Source organism: Alternaria dauci, chromosome 5 (assembly GCF_042100115.1).
Source record: "Alternaria dauci strain A2016 chromosome 5, whole genome shotgun sequence".
Taxonomy (NCBI): Eukaryota; Fungi; Ascomycota; class Dothideomycetes; order Pleosporales; family Pleosporaceae; genus Alternaria; species Alternaria dauci.
The window spans coordinates 1,520,588-1,544,211 of record NC_091276.1 but is presented as its reverse complement, the minus strand read 5'-3'; the positions used below and the strand labels follow the sequence as shown (position 1 = coordinate 1,544,211).

The 23,624-nt window shown below is 52.3% G+C and overlaps 10 protein-coding genes across 10 annotated transcripts; 4 read left to right on the top strand and 6 right to left on the bottom strand.

The window, feature by feature from the left end:
- Positions 1 to 33: 33 nt before the first annotated feature.
- On the bottom strand, positions 34 to 2,382 carry ACET3X_005995 (uncharacterized protein; the record flags this gene model as incomplete). The annotated part of the gene is made up of 5 exons (XM_069452158.1): positions 34 to 203; positions 259 to 550; positions 1,062 to 1,691; positions 1,745 to 2,203; positions 2,266 to 2,382. The coding sequence occupies 5 exons, from the start codon at positions 2,380 to 2,382 to the stop codon at positions 34 to 36; spliced, it is 1,668 nt and encodes a 555-aa protein (XP_069306355.1).
- Positions 2,383 to 2,866: 484 nt separating this feature from the next.
- Positions 2,867 to 4,069, bottom strand: ACET3X_005994 (uncharacterized protein; the record flags this gene model as incomplete). Its single annotated transcript, XM_069452157.1, has 6 exons — positions 2,867 to 2,921; positions 2,975 to 3,647; positions 3,698 to 3,794; positions 3,852 to 3,870; positions 3,931 to 3,955; positions 4,009 to 4,069. 6 exons carry the CDS (start codon positions 4,067 to 4,069, stop codon positions 2,867 to 2,869), a joined length of 930 nt encoding a protein of 309 aa, XP_069306354.1.
- Positions 4,070 to 4,708: 639 nt separating this feature from the next.
- Positions 4,709 to 6,526, bottom strand: ACET3X_005993 (uncharacterized protein). Its single transcript, XM_069452156.1, has 4 exons — positions 6,376 to 6,526; positions 6,256 to 6,320; positions 6,068 to 6,200; positions 4,709 to 6,010 (listed from the first exon to the last, which is right to left on the bottom strand). The coding sequence occupies exons 1-4, from the start codon at positions 6,472 to 6,474 to the stop codon at positions 4,904 to 4,906; spliced, it is 1,404 nt and encodes a 467-aa protein (XP_069306353.1). The 5' UTR covers positions 6,475 to 6,526; the 3' UTR covers positions 4,709 to 4,903.
- A 683-nt stretch (positions 6,527 to 7,209) lies between these two features.
- ACET3X_005992 (uncharacterized protein) lies at positions 7,210 to 10,279 on the top strand. Its single transcript, XM_069452155.1, has 5 exons — positions 7,210 to 7,748; positions 7,827 to 8,172; positions 8,227 to 9,263; positions 9,313 to 9,517; positions 9,564 to 10,279. Exons 1-5 carry the CDS (start codon positions 7,632 to 7,634, stop codon positions 9,884 to 9,886), a joined length of 2,028 nt encoding a protein of 675 aa, XP_069306352.1. The 5' UTR covers positions 7,210 to 7,631; the 3' UTR covers positions 9,887 to 10,279.
- Positions 10,280 to 10,543: 264 nt separating this feature from the next.
- Positions 10,544 to 12,694, bottom strand: ACET3X_005991 (uncharacterized protein; the record flags this gene model as incomplete). The annotated part of the gene is made up of 2 exons (XM_069452154.1): positions 10,544 to 12,588; positions 12,647 to 12,694. 2 exons carry the CDS (start codon positions 12,692 to 12,694, stop codon positions 10,624 to 10,626), a joined length of 2,013 nt encoding a protein of 670 aa, XP_069306351.1. The 3' UTR covers positions 10,544 to 10,623.
- Positions 12,695 to 13,139: 445 nt separating this feature from the next.
- ACET3X_005990 (uncharacterized protein) lies at positions 13,140 to 13,944 on the top strand (the record flags this gene model as incomplete). The annotated part of the gene is made up of 3 exons (XM_069452153.1): positions 13,140 to 13,201; positions 13,257 to 13,461; positions 13,528 to 13,944. 3 exons carry the CDS (start codon positions 13,140 to 13,142, stop codon positions 13,942 to 13,944), a joined length of 684 nt encoding a protein of 227 aa, XP_069306350.1.
- Positions 13,945 to 14,640: 696 nt separating this feature from the next.
- On the top strand, positions 14,641 to 16,706 carry ACET3X_005989 (uncharacterized protein; the record flags this gene model as incomplete). The annotated part of the gene is made up of 5 exons (XM_069452152.1): positions 14,641 to 14,883; positions 14,936 to 15,256; positions 15,439 to 16,204; positions 16,255 to 16,437; positions 16,510 to 16,706. 5 exons carry the CDS (start codon positions 14,641 to 14,643, stop codon positions 16,704 to 16,706), a joined length of 1,710 nt encoding a protein of 569 aa, XP_069306349.1.
- A 467-nt stretch (positions 16,707 to 17,173) lies between these two features.
- On the bottom strand, positions 17,174 to 18,341 carry ACET3X_005988 (uncharacterized protein; the record flags this gene model as incomplete). Its single annotated transcript, XM_069452151.1, has 3 exons — positions 17,174 to 17,305; positions 17,353 to 18,196; positions 18,250 to 18,341. The coding sequence occupies 3 exons, from the start codon at positions 18,339 to 18,341 to the stop codon at positions 17,174 to 17,176; spliced, it is 1,068 nt and encodes a 355-aa protein (XP_069306348.1).
- A 1,283-nt stretch (positions 18,342 to 19,624) lies between these two features.
- ACET3X_005987 (uncharacterized protein) lies at positions 19,625 to 21,691 on the top strand. Its single transcript, XM_069452150.1, has 2 exons — positions 19,625 to 19,995; positions 20,115 to 21,691. Exons 1-2 carry the CDS (start codon positions 19,924 to 19,926, stop codon positions 21,471 to 21,473), a joined length of 1,431 nt encoding a protein of 476 aa, XP_069306347.1. The 5' UTR covers positions 19,625 to 19,923; the 3' UTR covers positions 21,474 to 21,691.
- Positions 21,692 to 22,138: 447 nt separating this feature from the next.
- ACET3X_005986 (uncharacterized protein) lies at positions 22,139 to 23,020 on the bottom strand (the record flags this gene model as incomplete). The annotated part of the gene is made up of 1 exon (XM_069452148.1): positions 22,139 to 23,020. The coding sequence occupies one exon, from the start codon at positions 23,018 to 23,020 to the stop codon at positions 22,139 to 22,141; it is 882 nt and encodes a 293-aa protein (XP_069306346.1).
- Between the last annotated feature and the right edge of the window lie 604 nt (positions 23,021 to 23,624).

The window sequence follows — 23,624 nt, the reverse complement described above, 5'->3', positions numbered from 1 at the left end:
CTGGATGATAGTACCGATACAATATACAAAGTGCTAAACGACCATATCGCTCAAGGACGGTGACTCGTCCACTCTCTGCCTTGACAACTCAAAGCTCAATACGGTGTGATCCGTATAGTACATGATCAAGCGCCATCGTCTTGGTTGCGGCGTCTCTTTCTCTTTCTCTGATGCTTCATTGTCTCTTGGAACGTCAAACATGCCTAGATCAAACACTAGTTAGACACTAGACTGATACATGAACATCCTGCATCGTACCTTGTATGGGTGCTACAGCTATACCAAGCAGTCGTCCCTGCGGCACTCCGGCTATTTTGGTCTGATCGTTCTTGTGGAAAGGCAACAAATACTCCAGCTTGAATCCATAACGTGGCTGTTCACGGTCCTCGTGTTTGGTAAAATATAAGCTGAATACGCCAGCATGACCGATGGGCGATCCAACTATGAAGATACCTAGCTCAGGTACATGAGAAAAGAAGCAGTGTCGATCTTGAGAATCAAGAGCCTCTACCCATTGGCCAGGATGTAGTGGTCGCTGCATAGCAGTGACCTGCAATATTGGTGTAAGAAGTCAGTGCCTATCTCACCTGCGATTCGTAACTTGGACCCTTACTTGATTGAGGGCATGGTTCATGGATGTCTTGTATGAGCCCTGGACAAGAAAAACGTCCTCTTTCGTAAAGATCAGAAAAGGGGAATTGATGGCATCCTGATTTTGATAAGTTTGGGAGGATGTAAGAAGGTGAAGACATATATCTTACCGTGCCGCTGAGTTGCGTGAGCTGTCTTGAATTCATAATTACGCGATAAGGTCTTTTGACTACGGGTTGGGCCCTATAAAACGTTCCCATCTGGTCTAACATATGAAGATGAGACTCATGTTGAACAAGCGGTTGTGTAGTGTCACCGTTTTGAAGCTCGCCTACCATCTAACAGCAAAACATGTAGTTAGTATCATACCGTTTGACAGGGTTCCTCTTGTGTTGAATATGAGGTTATAATCTGAGCCATAGCAACAAGTAGGATAGCTCATGCCCCTTCGTGCACGTGTTTCAACTTACAGCTTGAATCAATTGCGCAAAAGGTTGTGCGGATTGTTCCTCATCTGTGCCATCGTCTTCGTCATCTGCATCATCTGTATCATCCGAATCGTAATCACTGTCGCTGGACTCGGAAAGATAGGCGCGGTTCGAAACTCGGAATCGTTCCTTCTGATTGGTAATATCCAGAAAGTCGGCCGTAATGGCAGCTGGCGAGGATTCTTCCACTGAGGATAACTCGTACGCTGATCGTGTATCTAGTGCTATAGTACCCCAGGCCCCATGGAGTATATTTTGGGCAGCCGAGCATTCGCACAGGAATCTATGGCGAAAGTAGCGAGGCGGCGTCGAGAGATCGCTTGCGCTTGCGCACCAGCCCAGCTGGAACGTAGCTACCTCTTCTCTTGAATGCAAGTCCCATAGCGAGGTTTTGCCATCGATGCAACTGCTCAATAGCCAACGCCCAGAATTGCCGTAGAATGACAGCGCAGGTATGTTGTTTGTCGCCGAGAGAGTAAAAACATCGTCTGTTTGCCTGTTATGTGGAGGATTAGGGCCAGGGGGAGGAAGTCTTTCAGCATTGTGGCCTGAGACATCCAACTCGCTATCAGAGGCGAGGGCATACGCGATTATGGTGATCCGATGAGTATTCTGTTCAAGGTCAGAAGAGTAGGGCGCGTGCGAGACTTGGAAATCATCATTACCGCACTAACTGCAATGATGCGGGCCTCTCGATGTACCGCTAGGCCCCATGCACTTGCACCAACGTTACGATGGAGGAACGCATGAACGCTATCGTCATTGGCAGGCTCTTGCAGATTGGTTCGGTGTTCCAGTGCTCGTTGAATCTCTTGGGTCCGATATCCGATAACGTCGCCGTCGTCACAGGCCAGAAGAAGAATCTCATCATTGCCGAGATAATCAACAAGGAGACGTGTGATAGAGTGAGGGTTCAAGGGGTCGATGCCTTGGCCAATGACACCGGTTTTGGGCGGATGTAGGACCAGCTCAGCCTCGCTAGGTAAGTTCTGATCGGGAAAAGTGGGTTGATAGACATGAACTACATCGACAGAGGCGAGGAAATAGAGATTGTATCGGTGCGAAAGTGCCGTTAAGTCGCAACGCCATCCCCTCAAACTTGGTTGTGCGACGCTGTTGAGAAACTATTCTGGATCAACAACGGCCGTATGAGGAAGCCAATTGGTCAACTCGGTGAATAACTCACCCTTTGGTCTCCGCGATGACGTCCCGTTGGGATGCAGGCGATATGTTTGTACATGACGAATACCGCATTCTTGCTTGGAGGGAGGTGATACAGGAGCGATGATGAGGGAAGGAACATGAGTTGATCGTAGATGTGTGACGTGAACTAGCGTCGAGCACGGTCTCGTGATTGGACGATCCAACGTCTGCGATCTCTCAAGGATATGGATGCGCCCAATTTGACGAGTGGTAACGCACACCCCAATTAAGGAGGGTATATTATGTTGTACGCCGTGCGACTATATACGCAAAAGAAGGTGAGAAAATTAGGAATTTGTGTCACCGAGGACCGCTCAGGGATAACAAGTCTTTTTGTAGTCGGAAACGCTCGCCTGGGATGCATTCTCATAGGGTTTCACATATAAGTCGCATGATCAAAGAGAAATTCCAATGTCAGAAACTTCTCAGCTTCATCAATATTATAATCTTATTGCGCCATATGAACATCCGAGTCATATATCTCTAGTCGTGCTCCCTCTTACAAAGACAAAAGCCTCCGCGAACTGATTGGATAGATCATAGCTTGAACATCAAACCCGTTAGATTGAGACTCCGAACGCCATCTAATGCTTTGCAGTGACTTTGTCGCCAGTGAGCTTCTCAACAGCTTCCTTGGCACTATAAATTGGTTAGCACCTTTGCGGACATGTGGTAGTGATGGTAAAACTTACACATCGCCCAGAGCAACCATGCAGACCGTCTGCCAAACGCCGAGACCGATTCGGGGGGTAACACCACGGTAAAGGCCCTTGATACCGTTGTTGGAATAGATGTACTTGAACGCTGATGCAACATTCAGGTTCTTGGGGCGGTTGGGGTCAACAGTCTTGGACTGGAGCTCAACACGGATAACCTCGATAGGTTGGTTCCACGCGCTCAAACCACCACCGAGAGCTGAAGCAGTGATCTTTTCAATCACAGAGAGCTTCTCGCCATGCTCCTTGTCCATGACCTTGCGGATACCGGTTTCCGCAACACGGGACAGACCAAAGCGAGATCCCCAGTTGGTGACCTGACGCACCGCGACAGCATTGACACCTCGGTTGATACCGCGGAGACCCTCAGTGCGCCAGATCTGCATGAACGTCTCGAGCGTACCCGGGGGCTTCGCGCCGGTGGCTGCGACCTTGTGCTTTGTGATCTCAACCGTCTTCATGCAAGTGCAGAAACCCATGGTGGCATAGGCTTGTGCGAGACCACCCGTCATGCCACCAGAGATACCGGCGAGGAAGTCGGGAGCGCCGAACGACTTGGCGTAGTATTCGGCTTCCGAAGCGACGAAGAGGAGGACGGCTCCTTTGGTGGAGGCTTCGATCCAGGCCCATGGAATGAGACCCTGGTAGACTGCATGTCTGTTAGGGACAACTGTTGAGCACCAGGTAACGGATACTGACATCCGAGAACACCTCCGCGCGCCCAGATGCGGCCAATAGCCCCCGAGAAGCCTTCAGACCTGTTGGCAGCCATGGTAGTCTTGACGACCTCCAACGGCTATCAAGTAGCGTTAGTGTGTTTCCAGCAAACGACGTATCTGTCGGAATCGCGTACCTGTCCCAGAGTTGTTACTCTGTAGGGCTCAGTTAGTGCCAGTCCTATCTTGGTGTCGAAGTGGGCTGTGTTTACTTACTCGAACATGTTGAGACCAGCACCAACTGTCGTTGCCGTCAGCATACATCAAGAATCCTGTGTCTGTAGGCAGACTCACGCAACAAGTTGCTAAACTTGACCGGCTTCTTCTCGAGCGTTGGCGGGCCGTTCCTGGCCATGCTGGGGACGCCCGTCGCAGGTGTGGAGCTCATTCTCTGGGGTTCTCTTGTCCAAGATATGCGGCCTGACCAAGGCAAAAGGGTGCTTCGTCGCAAATGTGAGGAGTGTCAAGTGTGTGAGCAGAGAGAGGAAAAGGATGCATAGAAAAACGGTAGGAGCTTGCGAGGTGGTCTGTGTTTCTCTGGTTGACCGCCGTCCGGGCGCGCTATTATTGGGGTTGTCCCTGAGGCTATCGGCCACTTGGCGGAAGAGCCATGTCCCGCTCGAGCTTTCCGCACCTCAGTACCATGTTGGAGGGGTCTGCCGTTGCTTTCGCAATCCATGTTCCTGTGCAGAAATCGCTCCCTCCAATGCGAGCGTCTCCATGCTTGCTTTTGCAATTGCTACCTCGCACTCTGTACGACTTGAATTGCGCCGCGAGCTGTTGGATCTCGGATTGGCGTCGGGCGCACTGCATCCACACCTCAACGAGCCGTATCGGTTCCCCATCGCTCAACGAAAGGGGGATACCCGCACTATGCGTATTCCGGTTACTTTTCTCACCGTTTGTTACTTTTTGCACCGCTTACTGGTGCAACCGTATCATCTCCGGACGCCCTCATCGGAATTGGTCATGCACAGAAACACAGTGTGGTGAACTTCATAGAGAGTAGATTTCTGGTCATCAAGACGTGACATTACAGCAAGTCGTCTACTGAAAAGTAGTGATATAGCGCCGTAACGCTCCCGCTCCCTATCCTTACATTGCAATTCTACACAGGACAAGGTATCTTAGAATGTCAAATAAATTCCTCCACACTCTCCTGACCGTAGAGCACGTTGCAGTAACGTGCTTACAACTTTGCGCCAACCAACTTGGCGTAAGCCTCGGTGCTGAAAGACTTGGGCCTCTCAATGGGGGCACCGACGGCACGGTCGATGATGAGCTGGGGAAGGACACCGAGCGCACGGGATACACCAAAGAGAACGGTGTAGTAGTTCTGCTCAGTGAGGCCGTAGTACTGGAGGAGGACACCAGAGTGGGCATCGACGTTGGGGTAGGGGTTCTTGGTCTTGCCGTGCTCGGTGAGAACACCGGGGGCAATCTTGTAGACCTGGCTGACAAGCTTGAACATGGGGTCGTCGGGCAGGTGCTTCTGAGCGAACTCGCGCTGCGACACGTAGCGGGGGTCGGTCTTGCGGAGAACAGCGTGGCCGTATCCGGGAACGACTTGGCCAGCCTTGAGGGTAGACCACAGGTAGTCCTTGATGGCCTGGTCGCTGAGGTCGTTGCCAATGGCCTTCTTCATCTTCTGGAGCCAGACAAGGACTTCCTGGTTGGCCAATCCGTGGAGAGGACCAGCAAGACCGTTAAGACCGGCAGCCAGAGACAGGTAAGGAGAGCTGAGAGCGGATCCAACCAAGTGCGTGGTGTGGGCGCTGACGTTGCCACCCTCGTGGTCGGTGTGGATGGTGAGGTACAGGCGCATCAGCTCAACAAAGTCCTTGTTCTCGGAGAAACCGAGCTGGTTGGCCAAGTTGAACGAGTAGTCCTTGTCCTTCTGGATGGGAGCAACCTTGCCGTCCTTGTAGACGTTGCGGTAGATCTTGGCGGCGAGAGTGGGGAGCTTCGCGATGAGGTCCATGGCATCCTCAAAGGTGTGCTCCCAGTACTGCGACTTGTGCATACCCTTGGCGTAGGCCTTGGCGAAGTTGGACTCGTGCTCGAGAGCGGTGACGGCGAGAGAGAACTGGGCCATTGGGTGAAGATCGCTGGGGCAGCGGTCGATGAGCTCCTCGACAAACTTGGGGACGTCGGAGCGGGCAGCCCACTCGGCGGAGAGGTCGCGGACCTGCTGCTCGGAGGGAACCTCGCCGGTCAAGAGGAGCCAGAAGAGACCTTCTGGGAGAGGCTCCTGGCCACCGGGGGCCTTGGGGAGGAGCTCCTGGCATTCGGGGATCTATCACGTATAAGCAGTGGTTCTAAAAAAAAGGCGGTTAAAAGTGCCACAACATACGGTCTTGCCACGGAAGCGGATACCCTCCTCAGAGTCGAGGACTGAACCCTCCCAGACGAGGGACTTGATGCCACGGGCACCACCGTAGACCTGGTCGAGAGTGACCTCGCCGATGACAGTGTTGCCGTGCTCCCTGGGATATGATGTCAGCGGTGCATTGCGGCGGGCGCGGGCATGGCAGCACGTACTTGCGGAGCTTCTTGATCTTCTCAATCTCGCCGGGCAGCTTGTTGGCGAAGGTCTCCTTCAGCGACTGCAATTGGCTTGGTTAGCGCCGTCGTTGGGCGGAACAAAGCAAGTGGGCATACCTGAGTCTTGCTCGAGTAGCAGCGGAGGCCATTGAAGGCTGTGGTCCGCAGGGGGGCGGCGGCGCGGAAAGCGCTCGACAGTCGTAGAGCAGATGCCATTGTGGTGATGGGTGAAGAAGGACAAGAGGGCGGGTGGATGGGTGCGAGTTAAAAGGCTGCGATCGGGACGATGCGAGAAAATATCGGTGGAGCTCGCACGGTCGTCATGGTCGCGCAACCATGCAGCGAAAGGAAGACTACCCGCGTGGGCAACGTCCGGAAGTCCCTCAGTTCCGGAGCTGTGGGCTTCCTGGACAATCAATGGCTGTCGAGGGAACATTGCTTTCGCCCAATGGCCCGGATCTAGCACACCGAGGAACTCATGTTGTCGTCGTGCCCACGTTCGCTTGTGCGCACCGGCGTCGATTACGTAGCCGCTGCTGCCGGGCGTCTGTGTATACAAGCCATGGTATGGAGTAGCTAAGCTTGGAACATGTAACAGGACATCTTATCGCCTCGGCAGAACATCAGTCGGGCTTGGAGACGGCAGTGCTGTAGAAAACATGCAGACAGAACACGCTCGTTTGCCCATATGCAAGGCACAGTTTCTGCTGTGGACCACACAGCTGGAAAAGGCCACATGTACAGAAACGTCGGGACATTGTTGGGTCAACAAATGCAGGGCTCCCCGATGCTGCAAGCGTCCGGCCAGCAGGCTTGGGAGTCCGGGCTGGGTGTGGAGCAACTCCATCATTTCGTCACGTGACCGGCGCTAGCGCCATTTTCTCAAACTCAGCACGAAGGAGGCACCTAGCTATCCCTCTGGACTCATCTCACAGGTCTTACTCGCCTGCTCTGCAACTGCGCCCTTGACGTAGATCAGCCTCGACTCTTGCGACCTATCCCCGCTGCTTCTTTGCACTCTGGCTCGCTGCGAATCTCGTAGAAACCGCTGGCGCATCTCAATCTCTGCGCGCGGTCGCACTCTAGATTGAAGCGCGCAACAGTCGGCTCTCTCACCCTACACAACACGTCAGCGCAGTCCCCCCCACTGCGCATTGCATCTCGCACTCAGCTCGCTCAACTGCACCTTTCTTCTACAGTCATCCTAATACCTAGATCTGTCCGCTCCGGCTGTCATCTTGCGGGTTCGAGTAGAGTGCTTGCGCGATTGCCGTCTCGGCTCTCTCACCACCGCGCTGAACTCCCATAGCACGCCATCACCGACACGTCTTTTTCTTTCGCATCAAGTCTGATCTGGCTCGTTGAACCTAACCATGGCAGCCATGGACGAATTAGGCACGCAATTGCAGTCGCTACAAGCCCTCAAGCCGCCTGGTGTCACACCCACCAAGATCAAGGCTATCACGCAGCTGTGCGTAGACAACATCCAGGTATGCCAGTCGCGAGGACCTCCTACACATCATCTGTGCACATGGGACACCGTACTAAGTACTTCAACCCACATATAGTCGCATTCCGTAATCGTTCAAAAGATCGCCCAACAGCTTCAGAACAGCGTCGCCACACACAAGCTAGGAGTACTATACGTCGTAGATGCAGTCGCCCGTCAATGGGTCGAGAGAGCTAAGCAGGCCGGCCAGACCGTGTCTAAGCATGCCGCCCAAGGAACATATGCTTCAGGAGTGCAGATGATGCGAGACGTGCTTCCAGCCATGATGCACAACTTGATTCAGTCCGCACCAGAGACACAGAAAGAGAAGATCTCCAAGCTGCTAGACATATGGGAGCGCGGCCAAACCTTCCCGCTCGACATGCTCGCCGGCTTCAAGCAGCAGCTGAACGGAGGCCAGAATAGTAGGTCACGGCCCGTACTCCAGCCTCCATATAGCTAACCAGTAGTGAACATAGACGTGCCAGCACCCTCAGAGCCGCCTAAGAGCAACGGCTTAGTTCCAGCCTTCAATGGCCACACTAACCAACAGCCACCGCCACCACCACCTGTAGCTATGCCTCAACCTCCACAGGACCCAGGTGCTCTTTTCGCCGCACTGGCTGGCGTTGGTCAGCAAAATGGGCAAACTAACCCCCCACCTGCAGCAGCCTCTCCATTTCCTTTTCAGCAGAATATGGTGCCGCCTCCACCTCCAGGGTTTGTGCCTCCGCCACCTACTGGAGTAATTGGGCAGCCTAACATGCCCATTCCGCCTGCTGGTACGAATGAGATCGTGACTCAGATTCTAAAGGCTATGACTGCTGGCTCTATCCCACCCGACCAGGCAATACAGGCACTGAATACATTGGCTATGGCCCAAAATGGCGGAATGCCTATGCCGCCTCCGGCTGTTGCACAGACTCCACAGGTTCAGCCTGCTGTACAAAACGGTAACCAGGGAGACAGATATGATCTGAACGATACTAGAATGCGAGATCGTAGCAGATCGCCAGACTATCAGCGTCGACGATCACCTGTGAGATCTCCACCCAACCCGAATCGGCGGGAGAGTCCAACATATGGTGTGTACGATCCCAATGCAGGTCCTGAAGGCAATGCACAACGCTTTGAGCGAGGTGAGCGCGGTCGTGGTCGTGGTAAACAGCGGGGAGGTCGTAATGATCGTAATGAGTATCGCCAGCGTTCGCCGCCGCGACGACAACCGAGTCCACCTAGAGCGGCGTATGGCCAGTCAAAGTATATCGAGTGGGATGAAACTCTTCCGCGCGAGCACATCAGGGTTCTTAGTCGTACATTATTCGTAGGTGGTGCTGGTGGGACGGAAAGTGAGATCCGAAGCATATTTGCTCGTTTTGGTAGAGTCCAAACATGTATTGTCAACCAGGATAAGCGGCATGCTTTCGTCAAGATGTTGACCCGCCCGGATGCCGTCGCTGCCAAACAGGGTATGGACACTCTCCAGGATCCCGCTGCGCAATCCAAGGCGCGCCAGGTAAGGATGTTATTCTTGGAGTACCTACCTCACTTACTAACGATACTAGACGAGATGGGGTGTCGGTTTTGGTCCTCGTGACTGTAGTGATTACACCACGGGCATTAGTGTTGTTCCTATTTCTCGTCTTACCGATGCTGATCGCAAGTGGGCTTTGACCGCTGAGAATGGTGGAACAGGTGGCCGGCCTCTAGAAGGAGGCATGGTAATCGAGGAGCCTGACATCGAGATCGGTGCGGGTGTTTCTTCAAAAGGTACGTGTACCAATTTCTCACTTGTTACCCAACTAACAAAACATAGCCATCAGCCGACGTGTACCGACTGATGTCCCTCGTGGTGGTCGCGGAGGGTTCGGTAACCGAGGTGACTTTAATGCACGCGGAGACCATGGCGGACGTGGTAATCCCAACGGACGAAATGACTTCAGCGACCGTGCAGATTTTGGACGCAACGATTTTGCTGGTGGGTGTGGTGGTTTCGACAACAACGGTCCGGCCAAGTTCCGCAAGCAAGACCATCGTGCCGTCAACGACCCACGACACATTTCGCCCCGACCTGAGCAAGGAGTTGCTGTCCCACCTGCAGTTCCTGGCTTTGGATTCCAGCTGCCAGGGTTTTCATGACTCCCACCGAGATGATCTGCTTTCAACACAGTGATTGTGCCGGCACTTTGATCTAAATCGCTTTTCTGTATACAACTATTTTCCAACCGACTAGCCTGCCAGAGGTGGTAGTCTTCCAATACGGGTCTTTCTGGCTTTTGTCTATTACAAATACGTTCTGAGCATGATCGGAAATTTGATAAAGCGCATCCACGGTGGACTGCTTTCTTTCCCAGTTCAAGAGCATTGCGAGGCGTTGCTGCTGCGATTGCGTCTATTAGTTATCCAACCCAGCGCTGGCACACGTTGGGAGTGAAGACATCCCAAAGGTTTCTCATATGCACCAGTCAAATGTACCACTACATTAGTTTACATTCACGCTTTGGCGGTATATCTCTAGTATATCTACCCCGGTTGCTGGTCTTGTAACGAAAATACGAATTTTCATCTTCGCCCCGCTTTCATCCTTTGCGTTTGCATCTCACGCTTGACTGAGTTTGAAACTGATACATGTTCAACCCACACGCACACAACAGGGATGTGGCAGCCAGCAAGTAGGGAGAATCAAGCAACCTGGAAAGCAAGGGCCTTTGTAAGTTGTCATTGCACGAATCTGGATGTCGAACGGAAACTATGCATCCCGCTAACAGGGCTTCTGTTAATGGACATGGTGATATCTTTTCTTGATAAGTTGTCCAACATTATATATTTACTGGGTTTCCTGTGTAATATCCACTGCCCCATCTTCACAGGAGGTTCTACTTCCTCTTGGTAGCACCACTCTTCTTCTGACTACCCGTCGCCTGTGCTTCCGCCTTCTCCTTCTGCACCTTCTCTAGCTTGTCAGCGTCAGGCACTTTCAAGCTCTTATCGCCACCAGGATGCGCAGCCAGTGGCTTGTTGGCATCCTTTTCCTCGACCTCCTCCTCATCACCACCCTGTCCAAACTCGTTGACACGGTTGTAATCGACTTTGTACTTCCAAGTCTGGAAGAGGTAAACGAAGAAAATGACGTCGTCACGGAGAGTAGCCAGACGGTGCAGAGTGGGCATCTTGATGGTGAAAGCGAAGAGGTCATCGATGAATGTGTTGAGGAACTTGTATGTCATGGCGCGTCCAGGCATGTGGGCAACGGACTGCAGACGGTAGTTGATGTAGAGAGCGGGGACCATCATAAGGAAGCCGTAGGCGTAGACGGAGCCAACAAGGGTGGTGATGATGAAGGAGTACCACGACTTGTGTGTTTCGTACATGAGAGAGTAAATCGCATATGCAATGAGGAGAGGTACGGCGACCATGTAGAGGTACTTGAATGCAATGGCATCGTACTCTTCCGTCTTTTTCTCTGTGTCAGAGAGGACGTGCTTGTCCTCGAACACGATGGTATACGGGAGCAGAGAGCCCGGCGCGGTTTGACGAATGCGCACATTGACTGACTTGGTAATCTTCCATGCTTCGATTGCCATGCCCATACCCTGACCAAAGAGGATCATGTAAGACGTATTCTCGTTGTTGTCGATGAGGTAGAGGAAGATGACGGCCTGCATGAAGACGTTTGCGAGGATAGTACGGACTGAAGTTCCAACGTTGTCTTTCTTCTTGCGCCAATGCTGAACGTCGTTCTTGAAAGCGAGCATCTCGAAGATCATGTGGAAGACAGAGACAACTGCGGTGATGGCGAGTAGGTATGAGTTGCTGTCAATGAGGATCTCTTTGAACATTTCCATCTCAGAGCCATCGCCGCCTCCGGGGGTGGATTGACCGGCAGCGGCAGCCCTGGCGTTGGCATTGAGGTTCTCGTCGACTGCTGCGAAGAGGTTGTACTTCCAGTGGGCAAGGTTGTTGAGCTTCACGTTGAGCGGGAGGGTTGTGACAGTGTCGTTCAGCTCAATCATGTGCTTCTTGAGCTGCCAGAAAGTGTTTGTGAAGACAATGGGATAGTACCAGCTGTGCTGACCAGTCGCATCTCGTGCACCGGTAGCCTCAACGGTAATGAACCGCCTTGGGCCGGGATGCATGGTGGCGTACTGCATGGTGCCCGCGTCGGGGATCAAGGAGATGGTGAAGTTGGGATGATAGTAGGAAGCTACAATCTTTGGCGCATTCTTCTCTTCTTCGGTCTCGACGGCATCTCTTTCCGGCATGTCGCTCAGCAGGTTCCTTGTCTTGGCGATCTTCTTCTTGGGTTGGTATTGGGACAGTGGGCGGATGAAGTGATAGGCCTTGCTAGTGTCGTAGCCTGGCTGCGCGGGATCGAGCACACTGCCGCTCTGTGCCACATAGAAGTGGGCAAGTAGAGTGGCATTGTGTTGCACCTCGCGCGGAACTTTGAATTCGGTCTGGATCTCTCTAGTGTCCTTGTAATCCCCAAACTTGAAGTTCTTCTCGTCAATCAACAGCGATTCCTTGGGCATCGACTTGAGCGGGGGCATGGCGACTGACGAGGAGATGTACATGGCGATGTCCATCTCGATGCCAGTAGGCCACATGGGCGCAACAGCGTACGGGACAGGGTTCCACTGAGCACCGGGGTCGAGAGACTGTGGGCGCTGTTCCCATGCGGGGATCACGACATTGCCAGTCGGCTTGACAGCGGCGACAGCGCCAGTTTGCGCGGCATCGTTGACAGCGGGGGTCGTCTGAGGGGCCTTTGGCATGAGGTACTTCATGCCACCCTGGATAAGCATGAAGATGCCTACGCTTTGCGCGATTGACCTGAGGAGCTGTGAAGAAGACGTTAGCTGCTTGCATCAGAGTGGAGGGGCCTCGTTCGCGACATACACTCTTGCCCTCCTCGGGCGGGGCGGCGGCTGCTTGTGCCTCTGGCATAGTGGCAACGTGCGGAATAGGAATTCCGTCTTGAGCAGCTTGCTAGGTGGAGGAGGATAAACTCGCGATGAGGTCTGAACAGATAACCTGGAGACTTCCGAGGAACTGGCGCTTCCCAAAGGTCCGTGCCTGCCTATCCCGGCTCAGGGTCTAGCCACATGGGCCAGCGAGATGCCGGCCCAGGTGGCAGTGACGACATGCAGCTTACCGAACTGCATGTTCCCTTTAGAGTTTACCGCTCTCCAGGCGATTGCAGCCATGAGTCGTCGAAGGTGTTGGTTACGCCTTGGGAATGGGACTGTTGCCTGAATCTTTACTTTTTGAGTCGCTCTCTACAGCCTTGTGCCACTGCCCCTCACCCTCCCCAACGCTTCATTTGCTTCTGACAGCTCTCGTTCCGACACTAGTTTTCTGATTCCGAACACTCATCAACCACTCAACCGACATGGCAACCGACGACGCTACAGCCAGCAATGGCTCTGCCAACCAACCCGTGGTCGCCGTTTTGTACGTCGAACAAGACAGAGCCAGCTGGTGCATCGATTCACTGACCGCGATGCAGTTGCGGCGCCTCGAGCGGTACATCACCAGTCCACATGGAGGCAGCAAGGTCGCTGGCGCATGCCCTTCACAAAGCAAACACCAAGCTCGTATACGGTGGCGGCACTGTTGGTCTCATGGGCGAGGTAGCACGCACCCTCGTTTCGCTGTCCGGCCCCGATTCGGTTCACGGCATCATCCCCGCCGCTCTCACTCGACTCGAGCAAGTAAGTCGTGACTGTACAAAATGCTTGTGAAACATGCACTAACTCGCCATCTTCACCTTTGAGCAGAATCACGACCCGGCCAATCCTAGCGGCCACTCCATCGACTCGGCAATATACGGACGCACTACTGTTGTCAAAGACATGCACACGCGAAAGCAGATGATGGCTCAGGAAGTCGTCAAGGGGGGACCTGGAGGCGGCTTTGTCGCTTTACCTGGAGGCTACGGGACGTTTGAAGAGTTGATGGAAGTCACTACTTGGAATCAGCTGGGCATCCATAGCATGCCTGTGATAGTCTACAACGTGGATGGCTACTGGAGCGGACTTATCGAATGGGTCAAGAACGCTGTGACCAACGGCTTCATTGCGCCCACCAATGCCGGGATTCTCTCCGAGGCTCTTAGCGCTGATGAGGTGTTGACGTGTCTAAAGGAGTATGAAAACGCGCCTGGACGGTTCAACCTGACTTGGGAGGAGCAGTAGCAGAATGTGTTACGAAACTGGAGGGAGGCCTCAGCGTTCCGCTCACCATAAGCTAGAGCGCAGCCGTATCTTGGAGAAGGCCGATTGGTCACGACTGCACTCTCTCCTCTGGCCAAAAGGACGGATAGGCAAATGTATGAGAATGCCACATATGAGCCAAGATGCAGGTGTTTTCAGCAATGGATGGAGAACAGATTGTCAAGGTACGTCTGCTCGAGGTGATCAAAGGAAAATGAAGGGAGTTCTTATTTCCGCCATTAGATGCACGTCAGTAGATCCAGATCAGCCCGCATCCTAGATTACAAAGCAATCCTTTCCATGCAGAATCTACCAACAAGTTTAGTATTATCCGAGTGCCCACGTAAGCTAACGGGACATCGGCAAAGTTCTTGTGCTGCCCGGATCAACTTATCGTCGGTAATAACGTCGTACGGTCGAACCGGTTAGGTTACATACACTATACAGTATGGTACTGGTTCTGTACGAAGCGTCTAAGCTTTTTGAGGCAGGAGCAAAACCATTCTCAGACGCGCGAGCCGCTTTGATTCGATAACACCCGCTCAAGTCGAGATAGTGACCTCAACGCGCATGCGACAAGCTTTTACAAGCCTTTTCCAAGACTGCTTAAATACACCAGGGTATGTCACTCCTGTACTTTCTCCATTGTTCTTGCGCAATTTGTTTGCACCTATCACGATGCTCACCAAGTCAGTAGTAACGTCTTTGTTGGCGCTCTCAAGCCTCGCCTTGCAAGTTACTGCTGTTTCCCACAAGCAATGGAGCAAGCGGAGCGATCATCTGTACCTACCGAAAGAGACTAGCGACTACAAGACTGCTACAGCTCCGAACAATGTCACCATTCGATACAAGAACCCAGGTATCTGTGAGACTACTCCAGGTGTGGATAGCTACTCCGGATATGTAGATCTGACACCAGACGTACGTACCGTTATCACATACAGCTTCAAGGTCTGCTTCTAACACCGTGTAGGTCCATGTTTTCTTCTGGTTCTTCGAGTCTCGCAACAACCCTGCATCCGACCCATTCACTCTGTGGTTGAACGGAGGACCTGGCTCAGATTCGCTCATCGGTCTGTTCGAGGAGAACGGACCTTGTATGATCGATGACAACCTCACAGCAGTATACAACCCCTACAGCTGGAACAATGTCTCGAATATGCTGTACATCTCGCAGCCTGTCGGAACAGGTTTCAGCTACCAGAAACAGGGTGTAGGAAGTTTCAACCCATTCTCTGAAGACTTTCATTACAACTCTAGCGAGTGGCCTGCTACAGGTCGGTGGCCATTGTACGTAATACCTCTGTACAAACTACACGTGACACAGATACTGACTTGGTACACCGATCTTTAGGTTGGAACCGCTAAACACCGGCACAGTTGACACTACTGACCTTGCTGCAGTTGCTGTATGGGTGAGTCAAGTCTTTACATCGAATGCCAGTTGCTTGAGCTGATATCGCTCGAAACACGCAGCACGTCTTCCAGGCACTTTTGGCTACTGTTCCCAAATTCGATGCGAAGATTGGGGACTTGAATGCAGCAAGAGAATTCAACCTCTTCACTGAGTCATACGGTGGTCACTATGGCCCAGCCTTCTTCAGCTACTTTTACAACCAGAACTTGAAGATTGAGAACGGCAGCATGCCTGGTTACCCGCTTAACTTCAACTCGCTCGGCATAATCAACGGTATCATCGACGAGTCCATTCAGGCTGAACACTACCCTGAGTTTGCCGTCAACAACACCTACGGCATCAAGGCGTACAACGACACTGTCTACTCGTACGCCAAGTTCGCGAACAACATGTTCAACGGCTGTCTCTACCAGATCGATCTCTGCCGAGCTGCTGCCGAAGGCAACACCACTTACTACCACGCTGATGCAAAGATCACGGAGGCAGAGTTGACACCTGGTGAGATGCAGATTTGCAACGAAGCAGCAGACATGTGCCGTGATAACGTCGAATCGCCCTACTACTACTATTCTGGTCGCGGAGTCTATGATATCCGACACACCTATGAAGACCCTACACCGCCTTCCAACTACCCCGGTTACCTTAACCTCGGAGAGGTACAGGATGCTCTAGGTGTCACACTCAACTACTCTGGTAGCAATGGTATCTACTACGCATTCCAGAACACAGGAGACTTCATCTATCCAAACTTCAGACTTGATCTGGAGTACTTGCTCAGCCAGGATGTACGAGTCAGTCTTGCGTATGGCGACGCTGACTACATCTGTAAGATTCACCGTCGTTCCAAACAGTATGAGATCTGCTGACACGATTAGGCAATTGGTTTGGTGGCGAAGCCATCAGTCTAGCAATAGAATACACTCACAGCGATGAGTTCCGTGCCGCAGGCTACGAAGCCATGGTTGTAGATGGCACAGAATATGGCGAGGTACGCCAATATGGCAATTTCAGCTTTGCGCGCATCTATGAGTCGGGCCATGAGGTTCCTTACTACCAACGTAAGTGTCTTCGTCGCCTTTGTTCCAACCAGTTTGGTCGTACCATATCATTCGCTAACATGGGACTCATAGCTGTTGCCGCGTTGGCTTACTTCAACCGTACCCTCTACCACTACGACATTGCAACAGGCGAGGAGAAGATTACTGCTAATTTGACCACGTCTGGTTCGGCGAACGCAACCCACACGAACTCGTTTGTGCCAATCACGTCGTCCTTCATTCAGGCTTTTCCTTCGCCTATCTATCCTGCGACCACGTTGGCACATTGAGCTATGCTGCCCTATGCGAACTCAATGCAACCTTGGGTACGAGTACAGGTGACATAGTCAAAGCTCTTCATGTAATGTGTATAGCCATCATAACGTATAATCAACACCATAGATGAGATGAATCATTGTGTCATCTACATGCAAGGTGTGAGGCATGATTGTCGACATGGTTGACCAGTTCTAGTTTCCATGTGTGAGTAGTAAATTGTGTCAAACATGTTGAGAGGCTTCTGTTGCAATCTTGGGGAACATAGCCAAAGACACAAATGTGGGTCGATATCTCTTGTAACACATGACTCGACTCGACGAAAAGGACTGGGAAACGTCACGGAGATTCGGACATGGGCGACAAGAGAGGACTACGATGAGAAGTTCTCAGATAGCGTGTATACCATGATGCGTTAGGATAGGCCCATGTGAACGCCAAACTCCATGCTAAATGCTGCAGATGTTCCAAAGGAGTTGTTTTACTTGGATGTCGTGGGGAGGGCGAACAAGTGGGGTTGCATGTTGATCTTGCACAAGCGCGCAACGCAGCCGGACAGTTGTAGGAGTGTTTGCACGCCTTCGAGGATGCGCATGTGGGTGAAGCCAATTTCCTGTTCCTTGTCAGCCATTGGGTAGCGTCTGAGTCAACAGTAATTACCTTGATGAATTCCAGTTTCGCGTGCTCACTCAGTGTATCAATGGTCTTTGTAACTTTGAACATTGTGCTGATGATATCGTGGCATGAATATCCCAAATCCCAAAGCTCTTTCAACGATGCCAGGGCATCATCGATCCGCTGCTCGTGGCACGCCTTGATCATGGCTTGCACTTTGATGGGATGCGGGCTGTCGACCACTCTAAAGACATTGTCGCCGTTTACGAAGCCGAAACCGGCGGATGTCGACTGCAGGTTGTTGATGGCTTGTCGCATATCTCCCTCGGCCGAGAAAACGAGTGCCGCGATTCCATCGTCTGAGTATTTCACGTCCTCGGCTTCGCAAATCTGCATAATGCGGCGCACGACTTGCGCATCGGTAAGGCGCGCGTATCGGAGTATGGCACATCTCGACTGCAGGGGCTCGATGATCTTGTTCGACTGGTTGCAAGCGAATGCAAATCGTGTTGTTGCGCTGTAGATTTCCATTGTCCTCCTCAGAGCTTGCTGTGCACCACTAGTCATGCTATCCGCCTCGTCGAGAATGACGAGCTTTTGCCTGCCTGGCGGAAGTGTGACTTTCTTCTGCGCGAAGCCCTTTATTCTGTTGCGTACGACGTCGATACCACGTTCGTCAGAGGCGTTGAGTTCGAGAACAGCCTCCTTGTAGGCATCACCGAGGAGTTGGCGGGCGAGACAGAGGATGGACGTGGTTTTGCCGATACCAGGCATGCCAGAGATGATCATGTGTGGCATGTTGCCGTCTTTGGCGATGATCTTGAGGCGCTCGATAGTTTCAGTGTTGCCGACGACATCGTCGAGGTAGACGGGACGGTATTTCTCTACCCTTGGGTGCCCGTTAGTTTGGATGAGCTGGGAAGGGCAAGAGCGGTCAATTACCATGGCAGCTCGTAGTTGGCACCACCAGCAGCATTGGGGTTTGGTTTGACACCATTGCTGGCAGCTGCTTTGGAAGATTCGGCTTTGGACATGTTGGGCTGTGGGTGTTGGTCTGGAGGGGTGACGCGAAACACGCGATGCTCTGCAAACGCGCTTTCACGGGTCGTCCATCTTAGGACTAGCGCTCACGTGCATCGAAGATCGACCCGCAGCCCATCGCACTAAGGATAGGACAAACGTGCGTGCATACACGTCATCTGACCAAGGTCGCGCCCAGAGATAGCATGCTAAGGTGCTAAGGTAAATTAATTGTAAATTAATTGTAAATTAAATTAGAATTAATTCTTCTTTAATTTTAATTTTTAAGATAATGTGGCATAGTCTTAGCATGCTATGTGAGAGAAATTGCCTATTTGGGTTAGACCATGCCATGTCTGGGCGCGACCTTGGTCAGATGGGTTGCATCTTGCAAACGTGCGTGCGTGGACGCGGCATACGTCACCCTCGCAGAAATTGTCGGTAGTACGACCAATTTACAGCGGCATAGGCTTCTCAAGTCGAGTACCAATGAGAGTGTGAATCCGACGTGGCCCATCGGCCGTTTTCTCCTTTGCCTAGGAGCCGAGACAATTCCTTCTCGGGGCTCTCCGCTACCGATGACGATGGTACGCTACCAGCTACATAGACACGATCCCAGGTACCGATTTCCTGCAGGGGCGTCAGGTTTCAGCCTCAAACGTCTTTTTTTCCAAGGGCCACCGCGCTTTCAGGCGTCTCTCAACGACGCAGCATTTCTTGACTCCAGGCGCCTGGAAACATCGTCTGGAAATTCATCAGCCGCTAGGCTACTGGAATATAGTACGTTGCTTCTTCTAGTAGTCTTTGGATGGACGAAGGTGTCAAGACACTGTGGTAGAGCATGTGACGTGTGCGGCTGACGGAAGCACGGCCGAACCCGCGCAACCTACAATCCACATAACACGACGTAGCTGTTGTGAAGCAGCATTTCCCGACGTTTACTCTTTGAGGCTGTGACGGTATAGGTATTGTTGCGCAGTGTTCGCCTACCACATGTACTGACAAGGCGCATGCGATGCAGCGGCAAGGCTTGTCGGATCGGCACCAAGCGCTTGGCCGGGCACAGGAAGCGGCGTCAAGGCGAATCGTCTCGCAGTCAAGGCACCGCCACGCCCTGCGCATTCTCCATTAGGGCACACACAAAGTCCTGTTGGTTGCAGGCTTTTAGCCCCGGAAATGTCGGCGGCTGCCCATGTTCGTTACGTGGGCAGCTGCACTAAGGGCCACGGGATCCGTAACAATTCCAGACTTGACCTCATCATACGCGTCGTCATCCACAGGCTCGAACGCCCCCTTCGCCGACCAAAGCCTACCTGTCTGCGCCTCTCTCTGCTACATGCTGGCTTTATTCCTAGTCGCCCCCCAGTCATCCTTACCCTGTTGCTATTGTTTCCCTGCTGCCCACTGTTCCCGTGTGCTTGCACAACGCTTCGTTTTCTGCGACTTCACTGCAATCTCAGACACGACGCATAACTCCCTTGTCACAGCTCCGACCACTCGCGCGTCAGGTTTTACCAAGCCACACCAGGGACTGTTTGTAAACCGTGGTATACATCCACCACATAGCCCTGGCATCGTACCTCCAGAGACAGCATTATGAAGTACTCGACGTTCCTGGCGGCGCAATTGGCATCGTCGGCCGTGGCAGTGAGGCTTGCACCACGAGAGGTAAGTGCGACTCTTGGCACCCCAGCATTTCAGTCCGAAGCGGGATCCTCCCGAAGTCGTTCCATTCCAGCGCATAGGCGCACGCGTCGCCGTGAGTTGCAATGCTAAGCTACACGTAGAACCCTCGAGTAGTGCGCCTAGATACTCAACGCCGAAACGTCGTCAACCCCGTCGCACACGACCAGCTACGAAGACGGCAAAACGTCGTCCAGGAGACACTGGACAATCTCGAGACGCTATACTTCGCCAACGCCAGCTTAGGCACGCCCGAGCAAAACTTCCGGTTACACATCGACACAGGCAGCAGCGATCTCTGGGTCAACTCGGTCAACTCGAATTTGTGCAGTCAAGGGGGCAACCAGTGCGGCGAATCCGGCACATACAACGCAAACGATTCGTCGACATACAACTACGTCAACGGCGCATTCAACATCTCATACGTGGACGGATCAGGCGCATCGGGAGACTATGCGACAGACGACTTCCGCCTCGGTGGGCAAACAGTAAAGGATCTGCAGTTTGGTATCGGCTACGTATCGAGCTCACCAGAAGGCATCCTTGGAATTGGATACACCATCAACGAGGTTGCTGTAGGCCGCGCAGGACTGGACCCATACCCAAACTTGCCTCAGAAGTTGAAGGATGATGGCGCCATCAACGCAAACGCATACTCTCTCTGGCTGAACGATTTGGACGCATCCACTGGGAGCATTCTCTTCGGTGGCGTCGACACAGACAAGTACCAGGGCGAGCTTCAGACACTACCCATCATCCCCGACCAAGGACAGTTTGCTGAGTTCATCATTGCCCTGACTGGAATGGGCCGCGATGGCAATAATGGCTCCATCTTTGAGAACGACAACGTGCCCGTCCTGCTCGACTCTGGGTCTTCGTTGATGTACTTGCCTGATAATGTCGCGAGCTCGCTATACCAAACCTTTGACGCCCAATACGACGCTTCGCAGGGCGCGGCTTTCGTTGATTGTGATCTTGCAAACGAGCAAGGCTCGCTCGAATTCAACTTCTCTGGTGTCCAGATCTCCGTCCCACTCAACGAGCTTGTCATAGTTGCTGCTGTTAGTCGTGGACGGCCCGTCTGTATCCTTGGTATTGGACCAGCCGGACAATCTGTCGCCGTTCTTGGTGACACCTTCCTACGATCGGCATACGTTGTCTACGACCTTGAGAACAACGAAATTTCTCTCGCCCAGACCAACTTTAACGCTACGTCGGAGAACATTCAAGAAATCCAGCAAGGCTCTGACGGTGTACCCAACGCAACCGGTGTCGCTGGTGCGGTATCAACGGCAGCAGTCGGCACTGGCGGACCCAGAGTCAACAGCCCCAGCGTCACAGGTGGTGGCGGTGGAATTGAAACCTCCACTGGCGCTGCCATGCCTGTTGCAACTACGAACCCATGGGTTGGTGGTGCAGCAATCGCTGGCGCAGGTATTTTGATGGGCTTCAACGGCTTTTGATGTGCAAATCACAATTTTCCTAATACTTGTCCTGCTTAATGAACTTTTCTTACAAATGCATACGTGCATCATTGGCGTTCTCAAGGGTAGTATGGCATTATAGCCTCTCGGTTTTTTAGAGGAACTTGCATACTCGCCAACCTACCTGGAGTTAGGTATGGCGCCTGGAAGAGTGTATAGCATGTATGATGAATATTCTAGCGTTGTTCTTCTTCCAAAAAACTGCCTGTTCTTCGACGTAACTGTGATTGTACTGCTCTAACGTCAGGTTAGATGGTGACGACGCCTAACAGGACGCGTAGTGCTTGCCGCGTAATAGTTGCATTGTTCGGGAATCACTAAGTCGACGGCCGCGTATCGACACCTGCATTGAGATCTAGACCGCCCGATTATTGTCCATTATTTCCACCAATCATTAAATTTACGTGAATTCGCTGTGGTATTACGCATCTCAAGAGCGTTCGTCTCGGCTTGAGCTCCTCCTTAATGACTGCTAAAGTGGCCATAGCTGCTGCATCCTGTCCCTCCACCTGAATCAAGAAACCACACTCGTACCTAATGTTTCGACCCTCACTCTGATCAAGTCTCTCTCAGTCAGCATGGCTCCTCGGCGTTGACGGCGTACATGGTTCTTCCGATAACTCTTCTGTTTCTCTACTCGGTTCTCATGGCTGTAAATTGTACCTCAATTGCCCGTCGTGTATGATCTGCGTCTCGACCTCATTTCTCCTTGGCCCGCTGGTCACATCTTTCTTAAAGTACTTGCTAATGTATCCTTCCTCACCCCAAAGATGGAAAGGATCCAACAAGCCCTTAAGCACTCCCCTCTTCCTCCTTTTTTTCTCCATCCTCGCTGCTTCTAACTCGGCATCACTCATATCCCAGAACTGCGTCTTCTTGTCTCTCCCCACAGCCAAGCCCCAAAGGTCGAAGGGATCGAAGATGGTAATGATCCATGGCCTATCGTCGCCCCAGCCAGGCCCTTTCCGTTCGGTTACGCCATCGCGAGCCAGGAAAATGGAGTTTGAAGGAGGCAGGCGCTTTCCAGGATGAAAGATGTTGAGCAGAGCAGTATTTAGTGCCATGATAACAGCTTCGAAGATCCAAAAGTACACTTCGTTCTGGTAGATGGAGGATTCCCAGCCGAGAATATATTCGACGAGGCGGTATATGCAACGAATAGTAACAATGGCGGCGCTCACGTACATGACGTAGAGTACAACACGTAGGTCCTTCTTGAGTACTCCAGCCTTGTTGGCACGTTGGTGGAACTGCGCTGCGAGAAGCCCAAAAGCACCGAAGAGTGCTGCTTGGAGACAAAGTGATGCAGTGACAAGGTCTGAGCCGAGCTGCCGTTCTGCATCTGTAGAGCTAGAGTCGGCCATGCGCCAAGCACCCTGTCCAATAAGGATCTCACATACGGCATCGAGACCTATGAAGGTTGTTGCTACACGTCCAGGGTGAAGAGGCGCCAGGTAGGGAATATAATAGAGAAGCCGTGACAGTATGAAGTAGTTGATGAGGGCGTAAACGGGAGGCCCGGACATGATCAACACAGTCGAAGCTATGAGATAAGCTAGATTGTCGTTGTGATAGGCACCAGCAAGTCGCACTGCGAAGCCGCTAATCATCAGGAGAGCGGCCCATGGAAGCAGTAGTGTTGTTCGCCATGACCTATGCTTACTAGAAAATATCAGTATGATGAAACGGCGGAAGCCGAAGTATTTACATCGTCTGCCAGGCATGCAGCGTTCCAGAGATAAAGAAGATGACGATGAAGACGACTGTAGAGGTGCAGACACGAAGTTAGTGTATTTCTCGCATGCATTTCGTACAAGCGCAGCTTACCTGGTGCTGCTTTATTTGGTGCATAGTACCAGACGCTGCCAGGTGCATAATCTCCCATAGCCATCTCGAGAGCTGGCGATTAGATCCAATAGGTATAACAGTGAGTGTGAAAGCTGAAAAATGGGGGTCAAACGTTGTATCCCAAGAATCAGGAGGCATGCGAAACAAGGCTTCAGAAAAACCTGAAGAGAAATGCTAACACATTACCCTCTTCAAGACATCGTATACTACTTATCATTCAAAGCATAAGACGTATGGCAGTATAGAATGGGGGGCGCAGACATCAGACCCCTCACGGAAAGA